The 16,327-nt window shown below is 39.6% G+C and overlaps 1 protein-coding gene across 1 annotated transcript; it reads right to left on the bottom strand.

Annotated features, from left to right (window-relative positions):
- Window positions 1-611: 611 nt before the first annotated feature.
- On the bottom strand, window positions 612-10,976 carry LOC125481756 (myeloperoxidase-like; the record flags this gene model as incomplete). Its single annotated transcript, XM_048593666.1, has 5 exons — window positions 10,962-10,976; window positions 9,398-9,471; window positions 2,875-2,968; window positions 1,504-1,679; window positions 612-744 (listed from the first exon to the last, which is right to left on the bottom strand). Coding segments are annotated over exons 2-5 (476 nt in total), but the record flags the coding sequence as incomplete, so codon positions are not given.
- Window positions 10,977-16,327: the final 5,351 nt, after the last annotated feature.

The raw sequence follows: 16,327 nt of genomic DNA, 5'->3' as shown, positions 1-16,327 counted from the left end.
CTGCAATGATTGTGTGCGTTTGTGTACATATGGTGGTCTGTCACTTTAAGAGTCTGATCACGTGACATACTGTTGACATTATTGATCATTTGGGAAACAGAATAGTCCAACCTTGATGCAACATCTCCTTCGTAAAGCTCCTGCTATTAAACACTTTAGTCACCTTGTCAATTCAGTATCTTAGCGCATAATAGCCTGACATTATACAAACATTCAGTGGTCTCAGGAAAAAGACAATGACAGATGATGTCGAAGTCCATGAGAAAAATAAATGGACTCCTGAGGAGCGCTGACAGCCACACAGGAATTGACATCTCAGAACGTCTTACCTACTGACTGTTGTATACATGATTGTCAATATTGTGGATGTTTTCATCGCAGGAATCTCTTATTGGGGCGTGGGGAGGGGGTGGATGTTGTATGTTTGTTGGACTGTCACTTTAAGAGCCCAAACATGTGACATAATGATGTCATCTGCTATTTTGGGTGGGTCTAACTTCGCTGTATGTTGAGTGTACATCGCCTTCGTAACGCTCCACCTGTTAAACATTTCAGCCTCCTGGTCCTTCTTGGACCTTAACAAAGTGGTCACCAGCAGCATCAGTTCCTACCTGTTGTTGCACACAGAGGTGAAGGTCCTGTATCGGTCTGTAAAACAGTCGCTTTTACAGAGTGGGGGCTGACGTACAGCTAGACAGCCTGTGACACGCGCAATGGCATCCAGGTCACTTGGTGTTAACAAATCTGCAGGAAACACACACACTCGTTAACCAGTTCTGATCTGAGATATTCACACAGTACTTACACCTGTTAAACAACAATTGAATTTTCTGTTTCAGTAGGAGCCGCAGTATTTATAGTTGGTAAATTCTTGGTTAGGTAACAGTGCAGATGTTCAAAACACTCCATGTTCTGGCTGTGGGTTCGTGCTACTGTATGGTCTGCTGTTTGTGCCCCTGGGAGTTTGACCTGTGATTCACATGGCTACGTAAGGGAGACCTTCCCCAGCTCCCAAATAGGTGCTTCTGGGGGTGTTTATGATCGCACGACTTCTCAAATTGGGCAACAGCTAGAGCTGACACTGTCTTGTCAAATCAAAAGTCCCCTCCCAGGAAATCCACCCTGATCCTGTTCCTGCTGAAAGGATGGGACAGATTGACTGTCTCACTGGGGCACAAACCTGACCCAAGAAGCAGGTCTTGAACTGAGCAATCCGGTAAAATGCTGGGTAAGCCGCTGCAAGGCAGACAGTACACAGCCTCTCGGTTTACTGAATTCAATCACCACCACTAACCTGCCCTGACTCACACCCACCCTGACCCCTGTCTGCACCACCTTCCTGCAAATGTGACTTTTCTGAGTCATCCTCACATGGCTCAGTTTGTAATGGATTTGTAAAGTCACAGTGATATCATTCACTGGCAATGATAGGAGGAGGAGACTGGGCCAATGAAACCATTTTTGTGTGTGCTCCAGGCCACAGTCTCTTGTTCTCTAACTGACCTGTTGCATTCAGTGAGCGTTTGTGAACTCGATGGACGTGGTGCTGAATGAGGCGCAGTGTGTTTTCCATGTACTCCGCTGACCGCACGGCAACTCTGGTCTCTGCCATTGGGTGCTTGAAGAAACGCAGGAGGTCACCAGCCTTCAAGGATCTTTTGCTCAGCCGCTCTTTTTGGCTGGAAATTAATAGACTTAGGTCAGACAGAGAAAATGAGGAATTCAGATCCTGACTCAGACTACACCCATAGCATGTTAAAATGAACAACTCAGTGTCAGAATCATAAAGTCAGTGATGGAGATTCACTCACTGATCAATGGCTTAGATAAGAGCACTGTGTGTACTATATGCAAGTTTGCTGATGATACAAAGCTGGGAGCTAAAGCAAGCCGCAAGGTGGATGGAAATAAGTCAGCAATGGATAAAGCAATTGTATAAGGATTTGTGTTAAAAGGTGAGAATTATGTTGGCATTAAGAGGGATTTGGGTGCCCTAGAGAATGACTAATAGAAGATGCAGCAAGCAATTTGTGAGGTTTTTGACTGATTTGGGATTCTTAGGTGTTGAGAGAGATGAGGATTTAATATTGCAGAATTAAACAGTCTAGATACTTTACCAACAGCTTTACTGCTCTGGCTCCCGCTTTTTCTCTTCCTCCATCTACTGGTGCTGTTCAATAGGGCAATTTCAAGTGAACACTACAAATTGCTGCTTTAAAATGGTACAACACTACACAATTAGGAAGGAAAGTGGTATGCTGGCATTTCTTTCTCGGGGGTACATTGTAATAGTGCAGAGGACTTGCTGCAATAGCAGCTAGAGAATTGTGTGTAGTTTTCACTTCTTTAGTAAGGAAAAATGTACTTAGCTGCTGTAGTGAAGGCACACTAGTTTGATTCCTAACATATGAGGGCTGTGCTTTGAAAAGGGAGTGAGTAGAATGGGTATATTTTGTTTTGGGCATATGAGAATGTAGCATGAAAACACAGAAATGTGTATAATTCTTCAAAGATTGCAGAGAAGCTGTTTTCACTATCTGGAGTGTCCAGCCGAGGGTTTATAGGCCTAGAATAAGAGGTTAGCAATTTAGGACAATACCAGATCTTTGAATGAACTAACACATCAACAAAAAAGCGATGAAAGATGGCAGACCTGAACTATTAACTTTTTCTTCCTATACAAAAGCTGCCTTACGTGCTGAGTATTTTAACATGTTCTTCTGTATTTCAAATTGACAGTCTCTGCTGAAATTTGCTCTTCATAAAAGATGTTCTTTGCATTCTAAATATGATAGTCCTTATTCCACACAAATTTAGGGAGTTGAGCTCCTTATGGAAAACCCAACCTGACACTTACATAAGCAAAGAACCCACCTAACTCTGGTCCCCTTATATGCTTTGTCCACCAGTTCAATGGCTTCACGTACAGCTCTTTGTACAAATGGACTGCCCAGGGGTTCATCGTCATCTACAATAGAAACACAACACCTCTCAGTCACACAGTGCCAGTAGGATACATAAAAACATTTTTTGAGATAAGAGATTGAAAGATTGAATGAAAAGCTGAATACATGGAAGTATAGTAAAACTGTTACAGTGAAACAAACAACCTGTTAATGTACTGAGATATTTTTACATTCTTCCTTAATCTACAGTGTTAGAAAATGAAACAGAAGTAATTTGGGAACAATCTCCATCATTCAAAGAAAATGGTAGGGTACGTCTTAGACTACCATTGATAGAAAGACAGGAGAGGATATAGAGACACACACAAAGTGAAATCGAATTTTTGTATATATTGAGCTGTTTCCTTTCTCAGTATTCTCTGCTACAACTACTCTCCCAAAACATTGCAATTGCCACATATTATTTGTTTATTTGAACCATACAAATAATACAGCATAGAAGGAGAGCATTTGGCCATCTTGTCCATGCTGACCCAAAGACATCCAGATGCCCTTTCTAATCCCATCTTCCTGCACACGGCCAATAGCCCTGCAGCCTACTGCAGTTAAGGTGCAGATCCAGGTTCTTTTTAAAAGAGTTTAGGGTCTGTTCGTTCACCAACAACTCAGGCAGTGAATTCCAGATATCTTCCATCCTCTACGTAAAAACACTTTTACCTCACATCATGTCTAATCCTGGCACTCAGCTTGAACCTATGACCCCTGGTTTTTGAACTGTCTGCCAAGGGAAACAGGTTCCTTCTGTCTATCTGTATCTCTGATCATTTCATATATATCACCATCGTGTTACCCCCTCAGCCTTCTCTGTTTCAAGGAAAACAACCCCAATCTCTCAATTTCTCCTAGTAGCTACAGTTCTCTAGCCCTGGAAACATTCTAGTAAATCTTCTCAGCACTCTCTCCAGAGAAATTATATCCTTCCTGTAATGCGGTGACCAGAACTGCACACAACACTCTCGCCGTGACCTCAGCAGTGTCTTATACAGTTTCATCATTATATCCTTGTATTCTATATCTTTGCCAAAAGAAAACATTCCATATGCCTTCATTACAACCCTACCTACCTGTCTTGCTACCTTTAGGAATCTGTCATTTGCACGTGCAAGATCTCTCACTTCATCTACCCCTGTCAGTATATTCCCATTTATTGTGTATACCCTTTTACTGCCTGACCTCCCTAAATGCATTACCTCACACTTAGAGTTGAACTCCATCTGCCACTTTCCTGCCCACTCCACTAATCCATCTGTATCATTTTGGAGCTCACAGCTATCCTCTATTATCCTCTATTATTTGGCCAATTTTTCTGTTGCCTGCAAATTTCCCAATTGTGTCCCTTATGTTCAAGTCCAAATCATTAATGTATAAAACAAAGAGCAGGGGTCCAAACACCAAGCCCTGCGGAACACCACTTGAAAAAGCTTTCCAATCACAAACCCATTATCCTTTGTTTCCTGTTATTAAGCCAATTTTGGATTCAATTTGACATATCACCCTTTATTCTGCAGGCTTTTATCTTTTTGGCCAGTCTGCCATGTTGGACCTTGTCAAATGCCTTACTAAAATCCATGTGGAAAACATCCCTGCACTACTCTCATTTAATTTTTTGAGGATGTGACAAGGATAATCAATTAAATTTGTAAGGCATGGCCTTCTCTTCACAAAGGCTGACTAGTCCATGCCTTCCTAAGTGACAGCTCATTCAATCTCTCAGAATTGATTCTAACAATTTACCCACTGCTGAAGTAAAACGAACTGGTTTATAAATTTATTGACATTTACATTGTATCTTTTTTAAACAACAGTACCATATTTGCATTCCTCCAGTCCTCCAGCATGTCACCTGTGTCTATTGAAGATTGGAAAATAATCATCAGAGCATCTGCTGTTTCCTTCCTGACCTCCTTCAACATCCTAGGGAACAATCCATTCAGCCCTGGCAACTTATTCACTTAAGGATTCTAACTCCTTTAACACTTCCTCTCAGGTTATGATTAATTTGTCCAATATTTCACACCATTCCTCATGGATTACTATAAGGTTACACCATCCCTTTCCTTCGTGAATACAGAGACAAAAAAATCATCTAAAGTTTTTCCCCACATCCTCTGCATCTTCACACTAGTTTCCTTTTACATCTCTGATTGGCCCTACTTTTTCCTTAACTATCCTTTTGCTGTTTATGTGCTGGTAAAACATCTTTTTAGGTTTTTCCTTTACCTTGCTAGCTAATTTTTTTTTTCATGCCTTTTCTCTGATTTCTTTTCTTTTTAACTTGACCTCTGTACTCTCTATACTTCTTTATGCTATCTGCAGTGTTAAGTTTTTTGTGACTATCATAAGCTTATTTTAAAGTTTGATCTTCTCCTGTATTTTGTCATAGTTTTCAGAACTAACAAGCACTTGTGTATTTCATAAAATACAGGGACACTTGTAGGAAGAGACAATATTTAGATGCACCAGGCTGTGCCATTTGTCTTTACTAACTCCATTATGTACCTTACTTATGTCCAGATCATCCTAGAGACGCTCACTTTGGAAAAGTTGTTAGTGACTCAGGAGGTGGTGACAACTGGTTACAATGAGTAAGGGAGAGTGGAATTGTGTTGTTCCTCTAGAGAGGCTGGAAAAGTAACTAAAAACTGAAGGAACAGCATATGTTGTAAATCAGGAACAAAAACAAAGTTGCTGGAAAAGCTCAGCACGTCTGGCAGCATCTGTGAGGCAAAAAAACATAGTTAACGTTTCAGGTCTGGTGACCCTTCCTCAGACTGTTTTACTTAACTCTGTTTTTTTCCTTCACAGATGCTGCCAGACCTGCTGAGCTTTTCCAGCAACTTTGTTTTTGTTCCTCGAAAAGTAACTACTTGTGCTGAAGAGCAAGAAGCCAAAATTCATGGGCAGAAGCATGAGAATTCAAAATAAACAAGCCAGCTGCTGAGTTTGTCCTTTAAAAACTACCCCCAACAAATCATGGAAAATTGAATGATATAAGATGGCCAATGAGAAAAAGGTCACAGCTATATGTGAACATGACAAAATCTATGAGGAGCCAATCACAAGCTGCTTGTCTTCCATGCTTGTTGCTTATAGGCTGACTAATGAGTCACTGGTGAGCCTATCAGCAGCAGATTCAGGAGGGAAGCAGCCGGAAATTGACTGGCTCAGTCCTGATTATTGGTCTTGTACCAATGAGAAAGTTGATAAGGGATAGTTGCTGTAGTGGGGAGAGGGAGATGGACTCCAATGGAGACAGGTTATGAGGGAAAGGCTACAAGATGAAAAGTTGCATTGGGAAAAACTGCAAGGAAAGGGGCTCTGATGGAGAGTTGGTGTGATTGGTAGCAACTATGAGGAGAGGAGTTCAGGGAGAATGGTGGTCTTCAGCCAATTCAATTTAATTCACATCATATCAAGAAATGGCTGAAGGCACTTGAGGCAGCAAAGGCTATGGTCTTGGACAACATTCCAGCAAAAGTACTGAAGACTTGTGTGCCAGAATATGCCAGTAGAGCTACAACATTGGCATCTACTTGACAATGTGGAAAATCACTCAGGTTTGTCATTTTCACAAGTAGCAGAAGAAATTAAAACCCAGTCAATAACAGCCTCAATCTACTCTCAATCAGAGGTAAAGTGATCAAAGTGGTGTTTAACAATGCTACCAAGCAGCAGTTGCTTAGCAATAGCCTGCTCACTGACACCCAATTTGTGTTCCCTGAGAGCCACTTAGCTCCTGATTTCATTAAAGTCTTGGTTCACACATGGACAAAAGTGTTGAATACCATTGGTGATGTAAAAGTGACTGCCTCTGACATCATGGCTACATTTGACTGAGTGTGGCTTCAAGGAGCCCTAGCAAAACTGGAGTCAATGGGAATCAAGGGGAAATTGTTCTGCTGGTTGGAGTGGTATCTGATACAAAAGATATTTGGGGATGTTGGGGGTCAGACATCTCGGCTGCAGGACATCTCTGCTAGAGTCATCTAAAGTGGTATCCTAGGCACAACCAGCTGCTTAATGTATGACCGTCGTTCATTACAAGGTCAGAAGTGGGGATGTCACTGATGATTGCACAATGTTCAGCAATATGTACAACTCCTCACGTACTGAAGCAGTTCCTGTTCAAATGCACCAAGGCTTGGCTAATATCCAGGCTTGGGCTTAAAAAGTAGCACGTAACATTTGCACTACACCAATTTGTTTTTTTTATTCATTTGATATGCTGGCATCACTGGCTAGGCTAGTATTTATTGCCCAGAAGGTAGTTAAGAGTTGACCACAATCAGCAAAGGTCAACATTAGACTCTTAATTTCAGTTTCTAATTGAATTCAGATTTCATTATCTGCCATGATGGGCTTTGAACCCAGGTCCCAAGAGCATAATCTGGGTCTATGGATTAATAGTCTCCTGATAATGCTATTAGGCTATCACCTTCCCACCAAGAATCGGGCAATGATTATCTTCAATAAAGAGATAATTTCACCACCCACCTCTTGACATTGATGGTGTTGGCATCACTGAATTCCCACAACCCCATCAACATCCTGGGGGTTACCATTAACCAGAAATTGAACTGGACTAGCCTTATAAACACTGGCTACAAGAGCAGGTCAGAGACTAGGAATCCTGTAGCAAATAACTCGACCACTTGACTCCCTACAGCCTGGCCATCATCTACAAGGCACAGGTCAGGAGTGTGATGGAATAGTCCCCACTTGCTTGGATGGGTGCAGCTTCAACAACACTCAAGGAGCTCAACATCATCCAGGACAAAGCAGCCTGCTTGATTGGCACCATATTAACAAACACTGACATTCACTCCTTCCACCACCAATACACATTAGCAACAGTGTGTGCTATCTACAAGATGAACTGTAGAAGTTCACTGAGGCTTCTTAGCATCTTCCAAACTCATAACCACTATATCCAGAAGGACGAGGGCAATACATACCATGGGAACACAACCATCTGCAAGCTCCTCTCCAACCCACTCAACATCCTGACTTGGAAATATATCACTGTTCTTTCACCATCACTGAGTCAAAACCTGGAAATAACTACCTGCACCACGAAGGCAGCTCACCTTTACATTCTCAATGGTAACAGTAATGGAAAATATATTTTTTTCTAACCAGCAACACCCACATCCCTTGACTGAATAAAAAACAATTACAGCTCCTTCCCTCTGGACTGCCCATTACAGCCCTCCCTCTTTCAGCTAACAATTAAAGCCCCACACTCTCTCTCCCTAAATGACAGCCCGGTTCCTCCCTGTGCTGAAAATTGAAGCCCTTTCCTGTCCCACTGTCAATGACAGCCTCCTCCCCCTTTACGCTATCAATTACAATTCCTCCCCTCCACATATGTTCCTCTCTCCTAGAAAGCACCAATTAATTGAGGGCACTGACCCATATTTGTTTCTCCTACTGTAGCATTTGCTATAAATTCATTCAAAATTAATTTAAATTTAGTTAATTAGTAGGCACTGGGTATATCAGGTAAGTAACCAGCAGTCATTGAAGTCATTTAGGCAAGTCCTGGTCTGCTATAATAATTAATTAATTGACCAGCAGTCACTTGAAAAAAACTGAGCAAAGTATTAGAGCATTCAATTGATCTACTTTTTTGTGAAAGTCTTGATAAACCGTTTGTTTCCTGGTAGTCGTATTCTGTGTGGTGATGTTGGAGGTTAACCGGCAGAAATCACTAATTAATAGGAGATTTACATTTACTATCTCATCATGACTTATGACCCTTTTCAGCTTGTGTGATAATTTCAGAGCAATTTCACCTTGGCATATCCATTGCATCTTTATGGATTCTTGTAGTGTAGTTGTATTGTCCATACTCTGGACTAGAAAGCCAGCATATAAGGGTTCCCCTCATGCACCTGAGATATGTCTGAATAAGTTGATTATAAATATCTATCCATCACATTCTAGATATATATTGCATGTTATCTATATATAGACTTGAATGTAGCTTATGTTTTACTTTAGTAAAAGTTCTAATGGGATCTGAATTTTGCAGGATTTAATGTGACTCATTACCAAAATTTCCAATATCGTAAATTTGTCTATTTAAAACCTTTAAATCCAAGAAATAAGTGAATATACACAAATGTCATGAGAGTCAGGTTAAATTCCCTCAGATGCATGTATTATCTTTGGCTTAGCTGTTCATGTTTTTGCTTCAAACTTACTAACGGTGAGAAATTTCCATTTGCATGTCCTGTCAAGATAAACTTTGCAATTGTTTAATTTTAGTTATTAAAAGGCTATTCTAACACAGTAGTCCTCTTATATTTGCTGTTGCACACGTGATTTAGCCTGAAGTAAAGTGAGACAAATTTGGAGAGTTGGGCTCAACTTCTTCTACTCTACCAGACTACATGATAAAGATTTGAATTGTTGGTTCAGCCTCTTACCTGCATGAACTCTATCATTCTGAAGCAGGACGAATGCAGCGAGGAGCACACTCAGAGACCACAGAGGTGCCATTCTGAAAAATCCACATTCAGACAATGTCAGGGATTGCACAGATGGATCACTAATATATTAAAACTTGAAAACATAAACAACAAACTGCACAGGTGTACATTCCTACAAGGCCACACATTTCCTGAAGCAAGCAGACATAGAAGTAGACAGACGACAGCACACACTGGCATACATGTACATAGAAACGTGACAAGATAAATAGGTACAAACCCATATAACACATAACTGGCAAAGCACTGATATTTCATTTTTAACTATTTATCTCCAGAAACAGAAAATATCTTTTCCGAACTAAACACATCTTAACAGTGGTAGTAATAGTGAGCTTCAGTAAAATAGTCATGGGTTCTCTTCCAAATTAAAGCACAAAAAAGAAATGTAAGACCTATTAATTACTGGATTAAAAGCCTGAAAACTGTACTTTGCAATACCATTGTCAATGTCAATGACAATGGTATTGCAATGTGCTCTATTTACAAACCGTGCTAGCAGTCAGAGACAACATGAGTTATATACAGTTTTAAAATACAGAGATTACGTATTTAAAGTTTATTATTTTTCTCTCTGTTTTAGTTTGTGAATAGTAAAATATGTCTGGCATTAACATCTGCAATCCCACCTATTTCCAACTCTTTTCAAGAGCGTTCTTTCATGCTATGTGTCAGAGATAATGTGACTACTGAACAAAGGTTACAAGCTGTTGGGGACAGTAGAAAATATAGGGATAAATGACAAATCATACCAAATTACTTAAAAAAAAAAGACCCAGGTCAAGAGAATGTTTTATGGCAATTTGTATATCTCACTGTTTTGCACTAGCAGCATCCTTTTTGTTTGAACCTCTTCTCTGAACAATTTTCAATATTGTTCTGCACATTTACACATTTGATCATCCCCTTCCTCAAACTATTTGTTTCAAGGCATGGAAGTTGTCACACCCATGGAGGAGAGGATTCAAAGACTGATCAAGTTGAGCATGACTGGATAGTCAGAGGTACCTGAGATCAAGAGCCAGATATTTAACATTAAAAAGGCAAAGTTCAAAGGAACTATTAGAAAGAATGCTGTTGGGTCTTAATGATGAGCACAGTATCTTTCAAGATATAACTCTGAGTATGCAGGATAAAATACATTTTCTGAGCAAATATTTTCCTAAATTTATGATCTAATTACAAGACAAATTAAGAGTAAAATTGACTTTTACCATTTGTGGAGAAAGAAAATGCAAAGACTTACTCAGATGATTACAAGATTAACCAGTGACATGTAAAGGGTGACCAGAAGAACAAAGGAGAACCCAGCAAAAAGCACTGGCTAAACAGAAGAATAACAAATTATTTCAGTACTTAAGAGTAAAACAAAATTTGAATGAAGAACTAATTCAAAGTAGTAAGTATCTAAATGCTAAATTTCCAAATATTCTAAAGGAAAATGACAAGCAACCAGGGTTTCCCAAATGGAGCTAATCTCATAATATCAGATGACACTCACCTTCAAACCTCCAACACCTTCTGTTAGAATATTTCTGAAATTCCAGCTTATGAATCATTCCTGTTGTTTAACTATTTGCATAAAAGGAGGCCACTTCCTAGTTTGACCAGATTCTGAGCAAATCTAAAATTAAGTTCAACTTTGAAACATATGTTATCACTTATCTTATTGGAATGAGGATATTTTTTTCCCTCTTTAAACAGGTGCAATTCATGAAAAGAATATAGAAAGAGAAATGTCAAAGATCCTTAACACTTGCAACACCAGCATTTATCAGATTAGCTATAAATAAATGGCTCAGATCTTCATATTGTAGCAATCTGGACAAGAATTGTCAATTATTAATGAAGTTTAGCTATTATTATTATGATAGCAGACACTTAGAAAAGGCAGAAGTTGTGAAAGGGAAATCATATTTTCTTTAATTCACTCATTGGGTGTGGGTAGGTCAACATTTATTGCCTGTCCCTGGTTGCCCTTGAGGAAGTGGTGGTGAGCTGCCTTCTTGAACTGCTGCGCTCGATTTGCTGTAAGTAAACTCACAATGCCCTTGGGGAGGGAACTGCATGATTTTTACCACGCGCAAGTCCTGATGCAGCTGACTTCTTAGGAATTACCTGCCAAATTAAAACTTTTGTTGGGCAATTATCAGCATTAGGAACCTTTTCGTCTGGAATTCTGATTTACAGTTCAACACTTAGGATGGTTCTGACTAAAGGTTACCCAGGAAAAGCTAAAGGAATTACCCTAATTCCTGAGTAACTATTAAACCAACCTGCATCAATGGCTCCCCAACCCCCACCCCCTCAAAATTGCCCTCATCATACTGATCTCACTCAGATCTACCCTCTCTCCACCAAGACCCATAACCCCTTCCCTGATATCCCCGGATATTCTCCGACACAGCTTCACCTCATTTCATACCACTACACCCATTGCCAGGCTGTTTCCTCATTCACTAGAAATCATTAAATAACAAAACTAACTCCAATTGCAAAATCATTACACTTATAGTTAAACAGTAAATATAACATTAAATAGTTAATAAAAACAAAAAAATAGTAATACCTAAAAATTGCGACAGAAATTTCACCACTGATGCTCTTAAGGATCAATCCCAGACCCTCTGGCATCATAATGGGTATGCCTTCATTTCCCTTACGCTGCATCGAGGCCTAGGCAGCAGGCTGTGATGGAAACGTTGGGACTGGCCCAACTCACTGGCTTAGCAATACTCAATTAAGGCAACTGGTCATAGAGTCATAGAATCATACAGGACAGAAACAGACCCTTCAGTCCAACCAGTCCATGCCAAACATAATCCCAAACTAAATTAGTCCCACCTGTCTGCTCCTGGCCCATATCCCTCCAACCCTTTTCTACGTTTGTACTTACCCAAATGTCTTTCAAATGTTGTAATTGTACCCACATCCACCACTTCCTCAGGAAGTTAAATCCACACCTAAACCATTTTCTATGTAAACAATTTGCCCCCTCATGTCTTTTTATAAATCTCTCTCCTCTCACCTTAAAAATGTGCCCCCTAGCCTTGACATCCCCTATAATAGGGGAAAGGTAACTGCTATTAACTCTAACTATACTCCTCATTATTTTATAAACTTCTATAAGGTCACCCTCAATCTCCTGTGCTCCAGTGGAAAAAGTCCCAGCCTATCCTGCCTTTCTTTATAACTCAAACCTTCCATACCCACCAACATCCTGGTAAATCTTTTCCAGCTTAATAATATCCTTCCTATAACTGGGGAACCAGAACTGGACACTACTTCAGAAGAAGCTTCACCAATGTCCTGTCAAGCCTCAACACGACTTCCCAACTCCTATACTCAAAGGACTGAACAATGAAGGCAAGCGTGCCAAATGCCTTTTTAACCATCCTGTCTACACGTGACGCAAACTTCAAAGAATTATGTACCTACACCCCTAGGTCCTTCTATTCTACAACCGTTCATACTGATCTTACCAGCGCCACCCACAAAACAGGGATGAATAATAAAAATAAGTGACAAAAATTACACAAGGCACTTATGTATCCTATTCCTCCCCTGAATCTAAATGTTAATCAAGTATGACAACACTCTACCTTATACTGTGTAGTATGCCTGGTACCATGGTGCTTCTGTCATTCACTGGAAATCCAATTCAAGTCCCTCATGACAATTTCTGTTCAATGATTCATCAAGTATGACAATACTATGGCTTTAAGACACGTGTTTTTTCTTATTATTTTGAAAGAGAGGTTTTAAGACAGAGTTGGTGAGCTGTCTTTTGAAAGCCCGTAAAGCAAACGGCTTTTGAGGCCTTGTTTTTTGTTTAAAATAGGGAACAATTGAAGCAGTCTGAATGGGTAGGCCAAGGACCCACAGACCCATGATTTTTAGTTTTAGTTTTTCAGTAGCAAATGATAGGGACTTGAAGCTGGATGTGGAAGCTATTATTCCTCTCTCTGTTACAGCTAAAGTTCTCTTTCTGCTGCTAGGTTTGCATGAGAGATAATCTACTTTACTGAATTTGCCTTTGCCAAAGGGTCTGTTTATGGGATGTTACTACATTGGAACAGTTATTGTTTAGTAGTTTAATAATCTATCGTTCTATTAGGTTTTCTGATAGAGTAAGTTATTCCAATTTCTTCTTTCTTTTGTTGCATCTTAACAATAGTGTTTGAATAAAGTGTATTTTGCTTAACATCAAGAAGTTTGACCGATTGAATTGCATCTGGAACGCAACACCCTACACTTACCTTTTAAAATAAGAAAAGGTTGGTGTCTAGACTATCTTCTGAATATATTTTGAGGGTTTTTGGTCTAGTCCATAACATAAGCAACAGCCTAACATTGCCAGACTAACCAAATTATACCTATCAATGTCCCAGACTCCTCCATCACCAGACCTGTGTTCATCCTGTCTCAACACCTAACCAGACCTATTTGAGGTTGCAGAACACTAACTGTGTTGGACCCCATGGAATCTCATGACATTGGGTCAAATAGGAACAAAAGAAACCTAATTATCATTTATCACCTTTTCCCAGGTGATGAATTGGTGTTCCTCCATTTTTACCACTTGGAAGGGCACAGCCTAATCTCTGAATGCAGAACTGCAATGCCCATCACCAAGATTAATCTAATGATACCACATCAATTGAACTAGCTGACCCCTGAAGCATATTGTTTTTAACCAAAGTCTTAACAATGGGATTATAAAATAATAATCGCATCAAACAAAGGAAAATTGAGCTTGATAAATTTATTATCTTTTTAAATATATAACTGTTAAGGTAGATAAAGGAGAAGCAATGGATGTAATAAATTTGATTTCCAACAGGCATTTGGTAAGGTATCATACAATGTTACTAAATAAGATATTGGCTCATGTAATTGCCAGCAATATAGATCATAGAATCCCTATAGTGTGGAAACAGGCCATTTGGCCCAACAAGTCCACACTCTCCCTCTGAAGAGCATTGCACCTAGACCTGTTCCCCTACCCCTGTATTTCCCACCTAACCTAAACGTCCCTGTGCACTACGGACAATTTAGCATGGTCAATCCACCTAGCCTGCACATCTTTGGACTGTGGGAGGAAACCTACACAGACACAGGGAGAATGTCCAAATTCCACACAGACAGTCGCCCAAGGCTGGAATCAAACCTGGGTCCCTGGCGCTAACCACTGAGCCACCATGCCGCCCTATATTAGCATAGATAAAACATTAATTAATTGACAAGAATTAGAGATTAGGGATAATTGCCGATGGAACTAGTGTAACGCCACAAGAATCAGGGCTGAGGGGCTCAACAATTTGCGAGCTATGTTAATGATTTAGACAAAGAAATTCAGAGACCAATTGTATGTAAGTTTGCTGCTGATGCAGAGTTAGATAGAAATATGAAAAGGGCTGTGAATCTTTCGAATTCTTTATCTAGAGAGCTATGGATGTTCCATAATACATTCAAGCTGGTTAGACTGATCTTTGGTTTCAAGTGTTAAGACCTGATCAACAGCAAGTGAAACTTCACTCTTTTCAACTTCCTGGTCGTTGGAACAAATATTTAAATTACTTTTTTAGCCCTCAACCAAATCTTTTTCCAATAAAAATGTCATTTACCCTTTTTAATGTAGCAGTAAACAGCCAATCGCAATGTTTCCTTGCGTTAAAGATGAGCGATGTTATTATCCTGAGTGAAATGATAAAGATGCAACATCAATCATATGACTCTGTGAAATTACTTGGGCACCCATACATGTACAAATGTGCAAAGTGCTATGTGTCCAGTATAAATGTACAATGTGAAGTCCTTGGGATGTCCTGCAGCATAAGGTTTTTAACCTGAGAGCACATTTGTTTCGTTGGTGCCTTGAGGCAACAACAATTGTGAGTGTTATAGTTAGTGCTTAAGTTCTCTGTATTCTGATATTTCTTTTAATCAGTATTGTCACCAGGCAATTTTTTTTTTCCTTTTTGAGAGGCAGAGAGAGAGAGTTCAATGCTACATTCTTAGTTTCGTCTCTAATGTGTGGGCATTCTTATAAAGGTAGAAACCAAACTAAAAGTTGAGGGCATTTTTGTATCTTCCAAGGCATGCTTGCTGGCTGGTTTAATTGGCTTTGGGTAAAATGTTGATTTTAACTCACTTGTCTGTTATCGAGCCTGTGTGAGGAGTGTGAGCCCAGCATGGCCAGGCGCTTATGGCCTTTGGCGTTGAATGGTTAACTGTGTTTCTTTGTTTTTCTACATTTTAGTAAGAAGGACTGTAATGTTTAACTCTTTAACTTTGTTTTCTTTATTTTTCTGCTTGGTACCAAGCTTCTTTACTTCGGTACCTTTGCACCTAAGATGGTGCTGTAAGTGGTGACATGTAAACTTTTCACTGAACTCATGTGAGTACATGTGACAATAAACTTAATTCAAAACCTCAAAAAGATTCAAATCATTGGTTTCTAACACCATGATCACTTTTGTGATAAGATGAGATTTGTGGCAATTAGAAGTCAATGCTTTTGGTCAATTTTTAAAACCATTTCAATCCATGAATGTCCCAGGTATTAAATAAAATCATAGAATTCAAAAAACCAGAACCCCGTATTTTATGTTATATTGACTCAGGAAATCGAATAATACAGAGAATTGGCATGGAAGCAGACTGAAGGCAGAATTTCAGCTGTGAACATATTCAATGTTGAAGAAGATAAAAGAGGCCATATGGTTTGATCCTGTTTCTTATGTTTTATCTATATTGACAGCCTCCAGTGGTTCCCATTCTCACAAGTACACTTTTCACTGATGTATCTGATTCTCTAGAAGCAGGCAGCTAGAAATGACAATTTTTAAACAAATATTACTTCCT

Source organism: Rhincodon typus, unplaced genomic scaffold (genome assembly GCF_021869965.1).
Source record: "Rhincodon typus isolate 14 unplaced genomic scaffold, sRhiTyp1.1 hic_rhity00003441, whole genome shotgun sequence".
NCBI lineage: Eukaryota > Metazoa > Chordata > Chondrichthyes > Orectolobiformes > Rhincodontidae > Rhincodon > Rhincodon typus.
The sequence above is the reverse complement of the archived record's forward strand: the minus strand, read 5'-3'. Positions and strand labels throughout refer to the sequence as shown.